This window comes from Neofelis nebulosa, chromosome 6 (assembly GCF_028018385.1).
Source record: "Neofelis nebulosa isolate mNeoNeb1 chromosome 6, mNeoNeb1.pri, whole genome shotgun sequence".
NCBI lineage: Eukaryota > Metazoa > Chordata > Mammalia > Carnivora > Felidae > Neofelis > Neofelis nebulosa.
This window is the reverse complement of record NC_080787.1, coordinates 60728674-60749153: the sequence shown is the minus strand read 5'-3', so window position 1 is coordinate 60749153 and position 20480 is coordinate 60728674. Positions and strand designations below refer to the sequence as shown.

At 38.5% G+C, this 20480-nt stretch overlaps 1 protein-coding gene across 3 annotated transcripts in view; it reads left to right on the top strand.

Annotated features, from left to right (window-relative positions):
* LGSN (lengsin, lens protein with glutamine synthetase domain) overlaps positions 1-19492 on the top strand; it is a 29058-nt gene extending 9566 nt beyond the window's left edge. For 2 of the 3 annotated variants that reach the window (XM_058734348.1, XM_058734349.1), the window contains exons 2-5: positions 4872-5001; positions 5738-5935; positions 14333-14499; positions 18067-19492. In XM_058734348.1, the coding sequence (XP_058590331.1) occupies positions 4872-5001; positions 5738-5935; positions 14333-14499; positions 18067-19266 (1695 nt within the window). In that variant the 3' untranslated portion in view covers positions 19267-19492. The remainder of the gene's footprint in view (positions 1-4871; positions 5002-5737; positions 5936-14332; positions 14500-18066) is intronic. The other variant, XM_058734350.1, reaches the window with a different exon arrangement.
* Positions 19493-20480: the final 988 nt, after the last annotated feature.

The window sequence follows — 20480 nt, the reverse complement described above, 5'->3', positions numbered from 1 at the left end:
ATCCAGGCGACAAAGATAGGAAATGGAGGCACTCATTTTAAATGGTGAACTCACTGAACGGAATAACCACAATCTGTTCCACTCTTCCTACTTCACTGTGCTCTGCTTTCAAGTGTTTGCTATTATAAAAAAAGTGACCCTGGACATCCATGACTTTATATTTTGTATTATTTTCTTAGAACAAATTGTTAGAAGTAGAACTAGTAGTTAATGGGTATGGATGGTTTTAGATTCATTGATGTAAGTTTGTGATGTGCCCTTCGAAGTATCTCTTCTGTAAATATTTTGAATACATTTTCCTCCCTTTTTCTTTGAAGAGCACACTTTAAGGAAACTGAAGGCATACTCTTTTCTCCCTGACATATTCTTTTAAATTTGATAATCATTGATACTTTTTTCTCCTTTTTTCTTTTCTTCTAAATTATTTTAACATTTAATTATTTTTGAAAGAGAGAGAGAGAGAGAGAGAGAAAGAGTGTGAGTGGGGAAGGGGCAGAGAGAGACACACACACAGAATCTGAAGCAGGCTCCAGGCTTCAAAGCTGTCAGTGCAGAGACCTATGTGGGGCTCGAACTCACAAAATGTGAGATCATGACCTGAGCTGAAGTCAGATGCTTAACTGACTGAGCCACCCGGCACCCCTCATTATTTCTTAAAAAAAAAAAAATGTTTATTTATTTTTGAGAGAGAGAGAGAGAGCAAGGAGGGGAGGGGCAGAGAGAAAGAGGGAGACAGAATCCCAAACAGGCTCTGCATTGTCAGTGCAGAGCTGGCCGTGGGGCTTGAACCCACCAACTGTAAGATCACATCCTGAGCGGAAACCAAGAATCAGACGCTTAACCGACTGAGCCACTCCAGTGCCTCTCCCGTTATTTCTCACAGAGGTTAAAACTTGAGATTTTTTTTTGGCTTGCTTTCTTTTTCTTGCACTCCATCATTAATGAAGTCAGAGTGTTTGGTAAATGCATTCGTGATTATACCTCAGACTCTAGCCAGTATACAGGAGACAAAACAATGATTTTTAGAGTATTGATATTAAAAAAGTAGCTGTTAGAGAAAATTGAAAGTAAATGAATAAAATCAGTGATATTTAGAATCTAAATAACACTGGTTAATACATTGAAGGGAAACTTATTAGGTCAAATTAGGGTCTAAATTTAATGCTTGGCACAATCCCTTTAGCTTAAGCCTCTTTTAGTTAATTTGATCAAGCCACTGGGTTGAAATGCAAAATGACAAACTTATATTAAGCCATAAAACAACTTTCAAAAGCAACAATGTGATGAGAGAAACATGAATTATGAAAATTCTTGTAATATGAAACCTTCTTTGAGGCCAGTCCCATGTATGAGACAAAGGAGTCCTCTAATGGAATGACAGCAGAAACATTTCTGAAGTGGGAAAAGCCTCTCTGTTGGGAATGTCAAATCAAGTCAGTATCAACCTACTGTAGTGGAATTTTGAGACTGTCTAAGCTAAGCATGAATTGGATTTGCATATTTATGTCATGTGATCAAAATTAAATTGTGTATCTGTGCTTGTGTTCCTGGTTCTTCTAACCTGCCTTACCTCACCTCTCTCAATCTTCAGCGTATGTATCCCTTCTTCTTTTTAAGCTTAGCCTAGTTTCCCTGGCTGTGTGGAGACTGTTTATAAAATATTCTTCCCATTTAATAATAGTAGTACTATAGAGTCCAGGCATGAGTATATTCTCGGAACCCTTCCTGAGAATCCTCAGACTGCTTGGCATACCCTCACCTCTCTGAGAAGTTCCCCTAGTTTATTGTTCAGAATCTAGAGCTGTTCAGATAAAGGATTAGGGCCTGACTCAGTGAGAGCCACCTCCCAAGAGCCAGGGGCCCAGGAAGTAACTTAGAATGGGGTATCTTTCCCACAGACAACCCCAGTAATGCAGGGTGCCTAGGGAATAATAATAAGGATTAATGTCTGTTTCAGTGCTTACTACATACATCAGGCACTGCTTGTCCAACATAATGGTGCAACCAGGAGATCTGTAAATTGGAACTATATTGCTGAATGTCTGACAGATCAAGAAAAGTTTCTAAACTAGTTGGTAAACAGGTGCTGATAAGAGTCCCTTAAGGCTCCCCCAACCCTCCTAACTTCTGTAGCTAACCTACTATTCTTCTTGGGCTTTTGGAACTTTCATGATCCATCAGCTAAAGAGTTAACATCTCACCCTGCAGGGGCCCTCTAGAACCAGCAATGATGCTTCCCAGCATCCCAGCAATGATGCAGGGGTATTCTGGTGGTGTTCATTAAGGATGCATTAAGTATTTGTAATCTGGAGTCAATGTCTGGGTTCAAACCTTAGCTTTACCAATTATGAGAAATGTGATTTTGAGCTAGTTAATTAGTATTCCTTTGACTCAGTTGATAATATATTTATTGCAAGGGGTTGTTTTGAGACTAAATGAATTAATACGTGCAAAGCATTTAGAAGAGATGTGACATATAGTAGGTACAATAAAAGTATTTTTTATTTTTTATTAGCTGTAATAACAGTTAGATGTTTTGACCATCATGTCTCAGGACCACATTAAATACCAACGTTAGGGAAGAGATACGCCATCACCGCTGCTCTCATTGTGCTGGGGGCCTCCAGAACTGCATATTCTGAGCAGCATTCCAGTCTTTTTGAGACCTGGCTGTGTAGTAGTTGAGAAACTTCCTTTTCTTCTTTACTTCCTACCTTGTACTTTAAATTAATTGCCAACATTTAAAAAGCATAAAATTTCACAGGTGACTCTTATTAAAATGAACTTTCTCTAAACGGGCGTCTCTGGCATTTGGGAAACAGAATGGCATTTTGGCAATCGGAAGATGTGTTTGTAAACTACATCTCTCACTCCCTCTTGAGGCCTTGGCAAATTATTCTGGGTCTCACTTTTCTCATTTGTAAAATGGAGATTCTATTACTGTGAGGCTTATGCTGAGAAATGTGCCTGACAAAGGGCTCGATTTTAGCACACTGCTATTCAATTGCAGGTTACAGTTTAAAGCTGAAGGAAATCTTAAAGTCTATCTCATTTGATTCCTTCTATCTGTATATGAGGGATACCTAATGGGTCAACTAACACAAATGTTAGTCTGCTCAATTTTCTTTCATATTTACATACCTGACCAAGTATTTCCTTGTCTAAACAAGACTTCTTAATAAAGCTAGTCATGTATTTATAGAAACATTTACCAAAAGTACAATTATATGATGTATATTTCTGGCAATGCAATTTTAGAAATGTTGAATACGTACAATAAAATCAGGATATCACTGTCAGAATTCTTTCACAAGTGTATTGGAAAATATGTAAATAAAGTGATAAACTGCTAGGAAAAATTAAACTCGTATATCTCACAATAAGTATCACATCATTCAAATATAAAATTGTCTGGAGGGAGTAGAGGGGACCACAATTTTCTAAGATGTGAAATTTTACTTTTATTTTATTTTATTTTATTTTATTTATTTTTTAAAAAATGTTTATTTATTTTTGAGAGAGCGCAAGTGGAGGAGGGACAGAGGATCCGAAGCAGGCTCCCCGCTGACAGCAGGGAGCCCCATGTGGGGGAACTCATGAACCTAGAGATCAGGACATGAGCTGAAGTCGGATGATGCTCAACCAACTGATCCACCCAGGCGCCCCTAAGATGTGAAATTTTAAAATGACAAAAAAAGATTGCATCCTATGAAATATACCTTTTAAAACGTAGTAACAATAATAACAATGTGTCCTGATTACATATAAACACCAACAGGTTGAATTCTGTTTTCTTCTTTTAGCTTTTGGAGACTGAACTGGTCTTATTGACAAATGTGTACAGCTGTTTCCCAGATAACTTGCTCCAGATATAGAATCTTTCAGAATCTGCTCTTCAAAAAGACAATAGCTCAAAACATTTTAGACTATAGTTTTTGACCCTGACCCTGCCACTTATTTCTCCCTTCACACTACAATGAGGAGTTTGTAAAAAAAAAAAAACAAAAAAAAAAAACAAAAAAAACAAAAAAAAACATAAAAAATACTAATGTCTGCTTTTTTTTCTTATTTTTTTTTAATGTTAGCTTTCATGTCCTGGGACTACAGGGGTGATTCTGCCCACTGTTGGCGCAGAGATGCCCGAGCTCTTTCCCCTTCAGCCCCTGCTTCACTGCCCAGCTCCTTGCTGGGAATAGCTCTTGACAGGTCTATTGAAGAATTCTGTCAAGGATTAGAACTTCATTGTAAAAGTGAAGTTATTTTGTTTTAAAATATTTTTCTTTACATTTTCCCAAGCTATAAAACTGTTTTGAGTATAACATTTGTTTTACCCATAGAAACTAATATGTACAAATGCAACTGCATTTTTTATTTTATTTTTTATATTTTAATTTACTTTTGAAGTAAAGTAAATATTGATGCAGTAAGGTTGAGGGTAAGAGAAAAGAAAGAATAGAATCAAATTCCTCGGGTACTTGTGCTTTTGGTCAAAAGGTTAGAGATCCAAAAAAAGATAGAAATCATAAAAAGAGGATTTTACGCTTAAATGGGTTTAGGCATGGATAATATAAAATATCCCAGAGTAAAAAATAAAGATTTAAAATCTTGACTAGTTGGACAAAATCCCAATTTATTTAATTATATTTCTGTGCCAGGTATAAAAGGAGTACAGAATATCCAGCCTGTAAACAGAATATTGGGCTTGTTAATTTTGAACTATTCAAGTGACAGAAGTGACAAAATTTACCTCATTATAAAAGTCTCTTACATTCACTTTAAAACTTAAGTATCCAGTCATCCAGATTTCCTGACATCCAGATTTAGTTGTGTGCACGATCTGTTATCTGGTTTTTGTTTATTAATTATTACAGGACACGAGAGATGAAGGTAATGAGACTGAAGCCAACAGGATGAGTAAATTAAGAAGAACAAGAAAAAAAGTTACTAAACAACATCTATTTTCAACTGAAGTAGGAGAAATGGATATATCCAACTCAAAAGGTAACTTAGTTACTCTTATCCCTTAGGAATATGATGTCAATTGCAATCTCTATTTAGTTCTCCTTTTTACAAAACCTTTTCTTTTCATCGAAGGGAGAAACAAAAACAAAGAAATGAAATTTAGTTCTACATAGGCAACACAAAAGATAGCAAATATAAGGGTATAACGTAACTATATAAAAATAACCAATCAAAATATTTAGAATGTAAAGGGAGCAGAACTAGGTTGATAGGGGGGCAAAAAGAGAGAAGACAACAGAGAGAACATATGCATAAGCAGGGAAGCACATTTCTGCTCTGAGATTGATTGCAAAGATCATTGCCAAGGATTTGGGAGGCCACAATAAAGATGTAGAACAAGTTTTCATACCACATGCTGGAATTTCAACCAAACTCAATAGATCTGAAACAGTGCTGAAACTAGGAGTTAATCTGAACAAGAGATGCAATCCAGGAACAGTGGTGTTCCAAGGCAGGGGCACAGGGATGGCTGGTACATGGTAACAATAAAAAGCAAGCAGGGTGCTCATCGATTTTATTATTGCTTTAAAATTTTCTGCAGACCATGTACCCCCTTATGGCCTGCAACGGGTGCAGACCTTTCCCATTGCTCCTCATTCGGTATGTCACTGCCCAGGAATAAATTATTTTCTCAAAGATTCCTCTCCATATCATGTTAAAAGGCGGTTGAAAACCAAGGCAGTGTGTGTTTTAACATTTTTCTTTATTATTAAAGAAAGGATCAGATACCAAATGGTGTGCCACAAATTGGGGGATATCAGCAAACCAGTTGTGGGACCTGGCTCTGCAGACTCTCATTTGCCACAAGATGACAAGGACTCTGAGAATCAGACAACAGTGATGAAACCCTTCCGCCTCAAAACATCAGCCAGTGCTCCTTGTAGCGAATTTAACACAAACTCCAGCCATTCTGGTAAGGACTGGGAAACAAACTCACGTGTCATTCTAGCCACTGCCCCCAAATTTGTATTTGAAATAGAAATAATGTGGCCTTCAACAGGCACATGAAAAGATGCTCAACGTCGCTCCTCATCAGGGAAATACAAATCAAAACCACACTCAGATATCACCTCACACCAGTCAGAGTGGCCAAAATGAACAAATCAGGAGACTATAGATGCTGGAGAGGATGCGGAGAAACGGGAACCCTCTTGCACTGTTGGTGGGAATGCAAATTGGTGCAGCCGCTCTGGAAAGCAGTGTGGAGGTTCCTCAGAAAATTAAAAATAGACCTACCCTATGACCCAGCAATAGCACTGCTAGGGATTTACCCAAGGGATACAGGAGTACTGATGCATAGGGGCACTTGTACCCCAATGTTTATAGCAGCACTCTCAACAATAGCCAAATTATGGAAAGAGCCTAAATGTCCATCAACTGCTGAATGGATAAAGAAATTGTGTTTTATATACATAATGGAGTACCACGTGGCAATGAGAAAGAATTAAATATGGCCCTTTGTAGCAACGTGGATGGAACTGGAGAGTGTGATGCTAAGTGAAATAAGCCATACAGAGAAAGACAGATACCATATTGTTTCACTTTTATGTGGATCCTGAGAAACATAACAGAAACCCCTGGGGGAGGGGAAGAAAAAAAAAAAAAGAGGTTAGAGTGGGAGAGAGCCAAAGCATAAGAGACTGTTAAAAACAGAACAAACTGAGGGTTGATGGGGGGTGGGAGGGAGGGGAGGGCGGGTGATGGGTATTGAGCAGGGCACCTGTTGGGATGAGCACTGGGTGTTGTATCGAAACCAATTTGGCAATAAATTTCATATATTTGAAAAAAAAAAGATTTGGCCAATTTGGTACATCTCAATCAATCTATAACTAACTATAACTAACAAAACTAAAAGGCAACCAACGGAATGGGAAAAGATATTTGCAAATGACATATTGGACAAAGGGCTAGTATCCAAAATCTATAAAGAGCTCACCAAACTCCACACCCGAAAAACAAATAACCCAGTGAAGAAATGGGCAGAAAACATGAATAGACAATTCTCTAAAGAAGACATCCGGATGGCCAACAGGCACATGAAAAGATGTTCAACATCGCTCCTTATCAGGGAAATACAAATCAAAACCACACTCAGATATCACCTCACGCCAGTCAGAGTGGCCAAAATGAAGAAATCAGGAGACCTTTTGGGATGAGCACTGGGTGTTGTATGGAAACCAATTTTACAATAAATTTCATATACTGAAAAAAAAAAAAAAGAAATAATGTGGCCTTGATTGAGGAACGCTAGTCTCGGAGTCATCGAAGAATTTATATACCTATCATTTATAAAAGACCTCATAGTTTTCTTTAACCACTAGGCTGCTCATCAAGAAAATGGCGGGGTTGCAATGGATGATCTTTCTAGTCTTTTTTTTAAAGTGAAATTCTTTTAAGTTTCTGGCTTATTAATTGCTATATAAGTATTTTGGTCTATCTGTGTATGGGTTAAAAATCTCTGGGATCCAAGTGACAGAAAACAGTTAAAATGAAATATTGGGGCACCTGGGTGGCTCAGTCGGTTGAGTGTCCGACTTTGGCTCAGGTCATGATCTGACAGTCTGTGAGTTCGAGCCCACGTTGGACTCTGTGCTGACAGCTTAGAGCCTGGAGCCTGCTTCAGATTCTGTGTCTCCTTCTCTCTCTGTCCCTCCCCCTACCTCATGCTCTGTCTCTCTCTGTCTCTGAAAAATGAATAATCCTTAAACAAATTTTAAAAAGTGAAATATGTATTCCATAAGGGAATCCCTGATAAGAGGGTTGAACAAATAAGGTTTGAAAAGACAGAAATATGACAGGGTGTGAAGTTAGGTGTCCACCGTCGTTACTGACACCAATTGCAAGTTTGAGAATTCCCCAAGACTAATCCTAGTTTTGATAATTTGCTATAAGGACTCACAGAACTCATTGAAAACTATTATACTCAAGAATACAGTGAAAGAATACAGATTAAAATCAGCCAAGGGAAGAGACCCAGCAGGGGGAGTCCAGGAAAGTTCGAAGCATGGTGCCTCCACTTGTCTTCTCCCAGTGGAGTCATGGACAGAACCACTCTTCTGACAATGATGTGTGACAATATGCATGGAGTATTGCCAACCAGGGAAGCCTACCTGAGTCTTGGTCTCCAGAGTCTTTACTGGAGCTCCATAGCGGGGTTCCATGTGGCAGACCTCAGTCTCCAGCTTCTCTGGGGGGTCAAGCTGATACAACATGACTCAAAGCTCCCATGAAAAATGACATTATTAGATTTTCTAGTGTGGCCCAGAGATCACAAACAAAGACACTCTCGTTAGTTAGGATGTTCCAAAGTCTTAGAGATTATCTTCCAGGAGCCAAGGGTAAGGAGGTCTCCTTTGGGAAGGTTAAATTCTTTACTACACACAGGTCCTAAGGAGGAACTAGAGCCCGAGAAGTGAATGCTATCAGGACTCCATGTGTATTAGTTTTCCATTGCCACCATAACGGATTACCAAAAATTTAGTAACTTAAAAGAATACAATTCATTACCTTATAGTTCTGTGTGCCAGAGGTCAGGGTTGTCTCAGCTGGTTTCTCTGATTCAGATTTTGCAAGGTTGAAGTCAAGGTGTTGTCCATCTGGATTCTTATCCAGCGATTCTAGGGAGTTCATTCAGATGGTTGGGAGAATCCATTTCCTTGGGGTTGTAGGATTGAGGTTTATGTGTCCTTGCTGGCTGTCACCTGGAGTGGCCCTTGCCTTCTGGAAGCCTCTGTGTGGTCCTGTGTCTCGGGACCAAGACAATCAGTCAAATCTTTCTCACTTTTGGAACCTCTCCAAATTCTGCTTCTTCTACATCTCTTTTCTCCTTACAGCTGGAGAAAGTTCCCTGCTTTTAAGAACTCACTTGGATAATCCAAGACAATATCCCAATTTTAAGGTTTATAGCCTTAATTGCCTGCAGTTTAACATATCCTTTAGGTTTCAGGACTTAGGATGTGAACATATTTGTGAGGCAGCTCTGCCCACCGTGGCATTTCTCATCTCTGCATTTCTTTGTGCGTTGGCTTTGTGAGTTTCTCCATGAGATGCAGGTGAGCGCTGACAGTCTAGCCTCAGGAACTATTGATGCTAATGCCACAGGGGCCAGGTAAATAATACAAATGAGTAAGGTGGGCTTGTATAAAGAAACAGTGATGCTGGCTGTGAGGAACTAGAGCAGAGGTTGACACACTGTGGCCCACAGGACAAATTCAGCCTGCTGGCCATGTTTTGTAAGTAAGGTTTATGTATTGTCTATGGCTGCTTTTGTGTTACGGCGGCATAGTTGAGCGGTTGCGAGAGCAGATACCATACGGTCTGCCAAGCTGCAAATATTTACTCTTTGGCCCTTTACAGAAAGCATTTGCCAACCCATGGATTAGAGGATGTGTGGCCCATTTCAGGCCACCTCAGAGCTCCAGCCAGTGGTTGCTATGGAGAAATAATTACCCAGTGGTACCAAATTTAATTTCTTCAAGAGAAGCTTGAACTGAAAATTTTTCTTTGCAATTTTCAGATTTTCAAGTGTCAACTATTTTAAATGTTTCCAAACACCGTGAGGCAACCAGTGAGAAAACATCTGCTAGCCACATTGGCTCTTCCATGAACAGTTTGTGACCCTTGTTTTATATAGTCTCAGCCATAAAATTGAGATGAAATTTACCATTTCTTCGTCTTACATCAAAAAAATCTGTGGAAGGAATTTGTGCCATGAGCTCTCTGCACCAACCGACTATGACTAGGATTATGGGTATCATTATTAACTCAGTTTGGTTCATTCGGAAGTTCCCTCTTTGGCCCCAGGCAAGATTAATTTTTTTATAGGCCCAGAGCACCAAAAAGTTTATAGCTTGCAACAAACCACCACTACAGAATTTAAAGATATGTATGAAAAATCCATCCCCTAATAAATGCTAGAAATTTTAACATGGTGTTTTCTTCTCTGTGATACCACCCTGACTCTAAAAAAAGTGTTTTTTTTAAAGTTTATTTATTTATTCTGAGAGAGAGAGAGGGCACACACAAGCAGTGGGAGGGGCAGAGAGAGGGAGAGAGAGAGGGAGAGAGAGAAATCCCAAGCAGACTCTGTACTGACAGTGCATATAGCCTGATGCCTGGGGCTCGAACTCATGAGCCTATGAGATCATAACCTGAGCCGAGATCAAGAGGCCAACACTTAACTGCTTAGCCGACTGAGTCACCCATGTGCCCCACCACTCTGACTTAAAAAAAAATATTTTTTTCAAAGAAAGCCCCCCCTCCAGACTTTTTTTATTGCTTTTGTTTTTGTTGCTGCTTTGTACTTGGTTATTCTGCCACCTGGGCTCACATGATACTTCTGGAGAGTGGGGTCACATTTGCTCTAAGAGGGTGTCTGTCAGAGAAGCCATGTGGAGGAAGGAGGGCAGGCCCTGGGAACGGAGTGTGGCACATCATCCAAGGCATATTCCATAAGCTAAATGTGTTGCACAGTACTCTTTGGTGCACTTTTCCCTTTTTAAATTGACATTTCTGAAAGCTCAAACACCTATTCAATCTGCCTTTTATAAGTGACCACAGCTTGTTCTCTATAGCTGAAATATGTCCTCATCGTCACTGAACACAGACAACATTTCTCCAAGGCATTTTAGTTGCTATAGAGCTTTGAAGTTTTATTTTAATTTTAATTTTAATTTTTTTTGTAGTGTTGTCTTATCTCCCCCCCACCCCCCCAAACACTCACAGCAGGAAAACTTCCTCTGTAAAAGCAGATTGATTTAATTTATTAGTCCTCTGAGGGGATAGGAAAGGAGAACATCTCCCAGGAACCATACTGTAAGAAAAACAAATGAGTCCCCGAACTAGCAATTATCTGCCTGCTATTCATCATGTACATCTGGGAAGTCCTGACCAAAAGGTTTAATTGTAACTAACAAGTATGATTTATTTGAAGAAGAGAAATTCAGACAATGATACAGTAAGATTAGTTGATTCCTTGAAAATGAAATTAGATTGCATGGAATTCTCATATTTGATGGAAGAATTAAACTTTTAAATAAAAAAAAAAAAGATATCAAATTACCAAAACATGTGATGCCAATTTCTACTTCTTAATTAGATGAGGTCAAATCATGCAGGGTTTATTAATTAATTAATTTATTCACACACCCCTTTATGGAAGGATTAAAGGAGTGGTCATTGAGCATCTCTGATATGCTCGTACTGCTGCAGGTACCCGGGATACAGCAGCAAGTAAAGTGTTCTCCTGGAACTGACATGCAAGTGGGGAAAGACAGAAAGTAAACATGTGATTATACAATATGGTGGGTAGTGATAGGGACTCAAGAAAATGGAAATGAGATGATATATTGTTAGGGGTTGAATTATGTCTGCCCCAAATTCGTGGGTGGTTGGAATCCTATCCCCTCATACCTCACATTGTAACTGTATTTGGAGATAGGGTTTTAAAAGGAGTAATGAATGTTACTCTTCTTATGAGAAGAGAAGATTAGGACACCCAAGGAGGGAAGATCATGTGAAGACAGCCATTTACGAGCCAACGAGGGAGGGCTCTCAGAACAGACCAACTCTGGTTGACACTTTGAACTTAGACTTCTACCCTCTGGAAGTGTAAGAAAATAAATTTGTACGTAAGTCACCTGGTCTGTGGAATTTGTCTTGGCACCCCTAGCAAATGAATACATCTACTTATTGTCCAGCCACAGGGCAACTTGGCAATCTTGGAATGAATCAGGGGTTAGACCTGTCCGTACTGTGATCAGATCTCATAGAATTATTACTCCAGGTGATTATATTTTATTTATTTTCAGCACTTTTAACCATGGTAAAGTATACCGCCTTTGCACTCAATGGCATATGTATTGTCTATCACTCCCCCATTCAATAATATAAAGCTGTATGAGGGCAGGGCTTTTTCTGGCTTCTTCCTAGGTGTATGTCCAATAAATAATAATAATAAATAAATAATACATGGTAACTAAACAACATATTTTGAGTGGATACATACTTTTCTTATTTTAAAAGAATGCATATTTATTGTAGAAATGTTAGAAGCTACATGTAAGGCAAAGAACTAATAAGATTGTCTGTGATTATATTACGGATGAACTAATAAAATGACCTTCCTTCTTTGATAGGAGATGAATACTGATTTTTTTATGTTGTTAAAATATTTATAGCTTATATATTAATTGCTTATTATTTTTAGAATACTGCTTGTCTGAAATTTTCCATATTTTATAATTTTTTAATGTTTATTCATTTTTCAGAGAGAGAGAGAGAGAGAGCAGGGGAGGGGCAGAGGGAGAGGGAGACAGAATCTGAAGCAGGCTCCAGGTGTCAGCACAGAGCCCAATGCAGGCCTCCAACTCACAAACCGTGAGATCATGACCTAAGCTGAGGTCAGCCCTTAACTGGCCCCAGAAGTTTTCCATATTTTAAAATGCTTATCAGTTTTATTTTCTGTAAAGAGAATTGTTCAACCTGGACAGAACACCCAATACTTCAGGATAGGTTGGGAAGACAGCAACTGCTAATTTAGCATGAAACATTGTAATTGCTACAGCTTAATTGTTTGTGTTAAATGGAAGGTAGTTATAAAGCCTCAGGAGTCTCAGAGTAGCCAAATGTATCAGTGACAGGACATTATCTCTAATATATTTGTAGAGGTGGAACCAGTAATTTGTTTTCCTCATGCTTCACATACTTAAATCTGCTTAATCTGTGTTTTTAAACTGTCAATCTTTATGCATATTTTTAAAGCCAATTATATATCAAAAAGGGATATTCAGGTATCACGTTAAAATTATAGCTGCTCAACATCAGTGATGTGACAGATTGATGAGTATTCAGATTCAGACATGATCATGGTACCATTACTAGGGTTAGAGTAATTGTGTTCACTTTATGCGTTTCAGAAGCACTTATATGATGCTTAATGTCTGCCAGGGATTGTTAAATAACTTGTTTAATCATCACAGCAAGCCTATGAAGAGGGTAATATTGTATCAGTGAGAGAGCCCAGGCACAGAGAGGATGAAAAAAGTGTCTAGGGCACAGGCAGGATTCCGAGGGAGGCAGACAGGCTTCAGTGTGTGTGTTGAATCATCATGGTCTGCTACCTCTCCTCAAAGTTTGGACAGTAGCTAACATGTATGATGTGTATTATGTGCCAGATCCTTTAGATCTATGTGCTTTATATATATTCATTCACTTTATGGTAACAAGTCACCAACTGGGAGTTAAGAGGTCTGGTTTCTAGTTTCAATTTCAGCACTGGACTGAGAGCATGATTTGGACTACCTTACTGTACCTCTCTGGGACTCAAGCTAGACAGTTGAATTAGGTGATTTATCTCCAAACTCTCTTCTAGCTCTGAAGTTTTAGAATTTGCAGTCTACCTTAAATGCCTTGAAAATATATACATACCTACCTACACACGCACACACACATAGACACACACACACACACACACACATTTGGGGTTAGGTTTCTGGTTTTAAAATTGAATACTCACTCTAGATTTTTCCTCTCTTACACTCTCATCCTTGAAGAACCCTTTTGTTTGCTCACTCACACTGATTTTAAAGTTTAAATCTGACAGAGACATGTAGATGTCTTAGATTTAGATGCCATTATAAAATCCTTTTGGCAAACAAAACAAAAAACACAAAATGGAAACCCACAGACAATACACAAAAACCAAACACTTTTGCCTTTAATCATACAGGAACTTCTAATGAAGGCATTACTAGTTAGTTCAAGAAGCTCAGTCTTTTCTTTTTTTTTTTTTTTTTTTCCTTCAACATTTTTAATTTATTTTGGGACAGAGAGAGACAGAGCATGAACGGGGGAGGGGCAGAGAGAGAGGGAGACACAGAATCGGAAACAGGCTCCAGGCTCCGAGCCATCAGCCCAGAGCCTGACGCGGGGCTCGAACTCACGGACCGTGAGATCGTGACCTGGCTGAAGTCGGACGCTTAACCGACTGCGCCACCCAGGCGCCCCTTAGAAGCTCAGTCTTTTCAATGATAGTCATCTGTATGCAGACTTGTGTGGTGCCTTATTCACATAAGGTTATCTTTCACCTACCCCCAAGTGCTAAACAGTCTCTAAGGCTGTTTAGAGACCATGTTCTTGGGAATATGGTAAAGGCAGGGAAAGAAAGGTAAGATCCCCAATTCTAAGCCAATAACATGAGTATATGATGCTTTTGTTAACAATCATGGTGACGAAGCCACTACTGTGTAGCTTCCTTTTGCTTGTCAGTTCATCGTGATCTAACTACTTAGGGCCATTCTCTATTTTACAGATGACACCAGAGATGGCACTCAGCTTCCGACCACACCCCATATCTCCTCTAGAATGAAGCACATTAAGCAAGAGATGGTCAAAAATCACCTACAGTTTGTGCGATTTGAAGCAACAGACCTCCATGGTGTGTCCAGATCTAAGAGTATCCCTGCACACTTTTTCCAAGTGAGTTTTACAGGTGGAGTTAAGATTAAATGTAATTTCACGACCATGAGCAAGCAAATGGTCCTAACTAATCTTTCTTATTTTCTTGTAATCTATACAGTAATTAAAGCTGAAAACCAATAATTTATTTTCTTTCTTGCTTGTCCCTCCCCAAACACATTATTGCTCCCTAAGGAGCTGAACATATACTTTCAAGGCCCAAGTAGCAATTCCTTTACCCGATAGAAATACAAAACTAATTAAGACTGGTAATTTTAGTTTTTCTGCCTTGAATAGTTTCCCTCTATAGAATTATCTTTTCTCTCGTGCTGCAATTATGAAGATTATATTTTGTTTGACATGAGAAAATTGCAACAGAAGACCCAAGAGCAAATATCAAATGAAAAAAAAAGATTAAATGGTAAGAATTTGCTAGATAAAAAGAACATCCCTTTCAGCTTCTAATTATGATAAGAAAATACCTTATTGTTGTTGGATGACTTAATGAATATGATTAAATTCTTGAAAATAGTGACATTAAGAAATATTGTAGTTTTGGATATGTTTTGAGACTTTTTGAGATTTTTTTTCCAGTTTATGTCATGTATTTTTTTAATGACTGATTTATTGCATCACTGAAACATTTCTTAGAAGGAAGGGATGTTAGTATTATATATGAAAGTGTAAAAGTTAAGTATCCTTGAAGTTTATTTTTAAGAGATATCTTACTTTTATCACTTTAATATTAAATTGTAATTTTATCATTTGTTTTATTTTGGGAAAAACCGAGCATCCCCAAAACACTTTTTTTTTTTACAAGAATTCCAACAGGTTCAAATTTGTTTCTTAAAAATTTTCAACATCACTCATCATCAGGGAAATGCAAGTCAAAACCACAATAAGATATAATCTCACACCTGTCAGAATGGCTGGTACCCAAAAGACAAGAAATAACAAGTGTTAAAAAAAAAAAAAAAAAGAAATAACAAGTGTTGGCAAAGGTGTGGAGAAAAGGGAGCCCTTGTGCACAGTTGACGGGAATGTAAATTGGTGCAACCACTGTGGAAAACCACAGTATAGAGATTCCTTAAAATATTAAAAGTAGAAATGCCATACCATTCAGTAATTCCACTACTGGCTATTTACCCTCCAAAAATGAAAATACAAATTTGGAAAGACATAATACCCCTACGTTTATTGTAGCATTATTTACAATAGCTAAGATACGGAAACAATCTAAGTGTCCATTGATAAATGAATAAAGATGTGGAACACATATACAGTGGAATATTTCTCAGCCACAAAAAGGATGAGATCTTGCCACTTGTGACAACATAGATGGATCTAGAGGGTATTATGCTAAGTGAAATAAGTCAGATAAAGAAAGAAATACCATATGATTCCATCTACATGTGGAATCTCAAAAAAAGAAAACAAAGGAGCAAACAAACAAACAAGCTGAAACGGATTCATTGAGAACAAACTGATAGTTGCCAGGGAGTATGGGGTAGGGGATGGGTGAAATAGGTGAAGGCAATGACAAAGTACAAAACTTCCAGTTATAAATATACCATGTGGATGAAAAATGCAGCAAAGGGAATATAGTCAATAATATTGTGATACCGTTGTATGGTGACAGACGGTGGACTTTGGTGGACTTTGTTGTGATCCAAATTTCAGTTATTATAGAGATTTAAGCTATTTTGCAAGAATTAGTATTGAATTCCTGGTGATCTATATTGGGGTGTGAAGTTGTTCTAGTGCTTTATATATATACAAGGTAACTTAATTTGTGGTCATGAACATGACATGTTTGTATATATTTATATATTTCCCCCTACTAATAGAGTAGTTTGAATCAGAATGTCCAGAAACGAAAAAAGAAAATGATAGTGTTAACAAAGACTGCTCGGAAAAATAGAGATTAAATCGTTTGAAGAATACAGTGTGACTTTTTACTATTCTTTAAATTTGTGAAGGCCTAGTGGAATGAAATGGTAACAAGCCGTTCTTTATTGTTCACAATCAAGTGAGTACAAACAGATTTAAATTGCAGGAACTCTTGGAAGTCTCATGAGTAAAATAATATTACTCCTCATGTTAGATACATACGAAATGACAGATTTTCAAATGAAGAAATTGAAAAGTAGGGAAATAATATTATTTCTTACAGTAAAAATTCAAATGAAAGGATTTTATATTAAAGTACTCTAAAATTCCACAATATGTATGTGTGTATACAGGTCCTTGAGGGAGTTGAAAAATTAAGCAGGCGCTGAATAACTGAATAGTGCTTGACTTTCTCTACTTTATTACTGGCAAAAGCAGATTTGGATCAGCTAAGCCAAATGGCATTTGAAAACATGTGTATAGATGGTGGAAAGTGAAGGAGACAGTGACTTAAGGTCAAAGGCAGAAGAGGGACCAGTAGATTGCCTCTACTAGCTTTGGCCCCTTTTTGGTACCCATGCTCTTTGGGATTGGAGGTAATATAAGAAACAATTTGGCTCACAGAATGTTAGTATGTTTTATTAACCTCATGATGCACACTGACATTATGGGAACCAGACTTTATATTTAGCTTTCTCTACCATCAGTGTAACCTTCAACACATGAAGCCTTGTTATACTGCTATGACACTATTTCTAGAAATTGTTTTATGTGTCTGCTCAACTTTATAACCTCATCATGTCCCTGTTGTCTGGCACATAGCAAAAGTTAAATAAATGACCAAATCTATTGACCCCAAGAGGTATATAGCTAGAAAGTGTCTTAGCAATCATCTAGTCTAACACTTTTGTTTCACAGACACGGAAGCCGATGGCACATAGTCCAGTGATTTGCCTAACATCGCATAGGTAATTGGTGAAACACCTAGGGCTAGAAGTCAGATTTGGTAACATCCAGTTCATGGCTGACTTGAAGGCTATAACATTTTGGAACTCTAGCTCACGGGCAAAGTTTCTGGGACTGTGAGGCTGCGAGGCAGTCATTCTTAGTGGGCTATAAAAATGACTGAAGACAGAAGTGCAGCTTTCAGTAGACCCGGTTCCTCTGGTGTTAGGATGTCTGTCATGTGTGTCCTAGAATAGGATAATTGTCATGTGTGTCCCAGGATTGACCCATACTAGTCTCTCTGGGAAGAACTGAGGATTCTCAGTTAACTGTGTGGATTACAATAGAATAAGCCAAAATAAAATTTTATCTGAAGTATTAGCAACTATGCCATAAAATAAAAAGTGCTTTGAAAAGGGCTAGGTTATAATCATTTCGAATAATTTCATATGGCTTTACCTTTGTTGTTTGTGATAAAGACATTTTATCATTGTACCTTTTATTTAGGATTGTTACTTTCAGATCCAACAACATATAAAGCCTTGAAGGCTAAAAAGGTTAACAGTTGCTTATAAAAGTAACGTTGGGGTTTTATTTTTAAAATATTTGAAATTTACTTGATACTAAGCTAATGTTACCCAGCAGACATTAGACACAGTTTTTTTTTCCTCATCAGCAGTGTCTCACCCCCACCTCCACCCTTTTGTTTGTTTTCAAGTTTCAAAGCCTGATTGCTGTGTCTACTTTCTTTAGGAAAAAGTGATCCATGGCGTTTGCATGCCTCGAGGTTATCTTGAATTGATACCGAATCCTAAGGACGACGAAGTGGATCACATAAGAGCAACATGTTTTAATAGTGACATAGTCCTGATGCCAGAGCTCTCAACCTTTCGAGTGTTGCCATGGGCTGAGAGAACGGCAAGAGTGATATGTGACACATTCACTGTGACCGGTGAACCTCTTCTGACTTCCCCAAGGTACATTGCCAAGAGGCAACTGAGCCAGCTACAAGATTCTGGCTTTTCCTTGCTCTCTGCCTTCATCTATGATTTTTGCATTTTTGCTGTGCCTGAAATTATCAATTCAAAGACCATATCTTTTCCTGCTTCAACGTTGCTAAATAATCATGACCAGCCTTTCATCCAGGAACTCGTTGATGGTTTGTATCACACAGGAGCCAATGTTGAGAGCTTTTCCTCCTCTACCAGGCCTGGTCAGATGGAAATCTGTTTTTTGCCCGAATTTGGCATCAGTGCAGCTGATAATGCATTTACCCTCAGAACAGGTGTCAAAGAAGTGGCAAGGAAATATAACTACATCGCCAGCTTTTTCATTGAGACTGGATTCTGCAATTCAGGAATTTTGTCTCACAGTCTCTGGGATGTCGATGGGAAGGAAAACATGTTCTGCAGCAGTTCTGGGATTGAGGAGCTCACGATCACTGGGAAAAAATGGTTGGCAGGACTCTTGAAGCATTCCGCTGCTCTCAGCTGCTTGATGGCTCCCGCTGTTAGCTGCCGAAAGCGTTATTCTAAGGAGAGTAAAGACCTCAAGGACAGTGTGCCTACAACGTGGGGATACAATGATAACAGCTGTGCTTTTAATATCAAGTGTCATGGTGAGAAAGGCACCCGGATAGAGAACAAACTGGGCTCAGCCACTGCGAATCCTTACCTGGTGTTGGCTGCTACTGTTGCTGCAGGCTTGGATGGACTTCAAAGCAGCGATGGTGTCCTGGTTGGTCCAGATGACAGCACGGACCTCTATCAGTCAAAACCTTCCGAGATTCCTTTGAAACTGGAAGATGCTCTTGTGGCACTGGAGGAAGATCAATGCCTGAGACAGGCTCTCGGGGAAACTTTTATTCGCTATTTTGTTGCCATGAAAAAATATGAGTTGGAAAATGAAGAAACAGATGCAGAGAGAAACAAATTCTTAGAATATTTTATTTAGAATAGCACCCTTAACTATTCTTTCAGAGATGTGATTTTTACTTAAGTAGTTGATCTCCCAGAAAGAAAAGATTGGATTTTTATAATTAACAACAAAAAGACTACAAATGCTTTCGCTCTTTTTTGTCCCCATGGAGTATTTGACAGATATGAAGTGGGACTGCTGAGAGATTCTGACAGTAGAAACAAACAATAAAGTTGTGGTGCGGCTGTATTATGCAAATTTACCAGGTCTTGTCAGTCAGTCATCATTTCCTCCGTGTATGTTGACCTACATAGAAATATGCAGTTATTTTGGGCAACAGATACATTCACACAATAAAAGAAGTCTTAAGAATTACAAAACAGAATTTAAATGACTAAAAAACCCAAAGGATTTCAATTAATTTCAATTATACACATAGGTTGTGACTGCCAGAAAGACAAAAATGCTTACTAATACAATCTCACTAATCAAGACCTCTGGAGGACAGGTGCTCTGTTTCCTGCCCTTTCCCCACCCTTCTGCCATTACCCTTCCTGTTGGCCAACCTGCAGGTGATGTGGCGAGGGTGACACTCCTGGGAATGGAGCCCGCACAAGATGGAGTAACAACGTGGAAGCTGTTTTGTGAAGCAAATTTTGCAAGCATCATTGTGATCTTTCTAAATAAGTTAAATGAGTTTTCAAAAATATGTCATGATGACAAGTTAGCAGAAGTTTTCACCTATATCCCTTCTTTTCACTGTTTTTTTACTAGTTTCTGAAAGGCTTGGGAAGTTCAGGGCTATAATGTCCATGAGGAACAAATCCATAAGAAATAAAATTTGGCTGGGAACAATGAGGTCAAATATTTGAAAGTCATGAAAATTTTTCTTTAAGCAATATCTCATATAGAATCCCATGCATAAAACACAGGTGGAATGGGTATGTGTGGCAGGGCGGGTGGGGGGCGGGATGGTTGGGCTCTTCATGCTTCGTTCTGTTCTTTGAAGATGTCTGTAGTGCTTTGTGAAGTGTCAGAGCAACTGCCTATATAAGAAGGCTATGCTTGCAGCTTAAGTTTATCTTTAGATGACTGATTCTACTGCCCACAGAGGTTGGTATGTCCCAGAGAATATTAAATGTTCCAGATCTTCATTTGAATGAGATAATATTGCTAACTATCCCTAAAGTTTAGCTTCATTGGGAGGAAATCCAAAATCCACTGACTAGCAAGTGAAAACCCTATTCTAC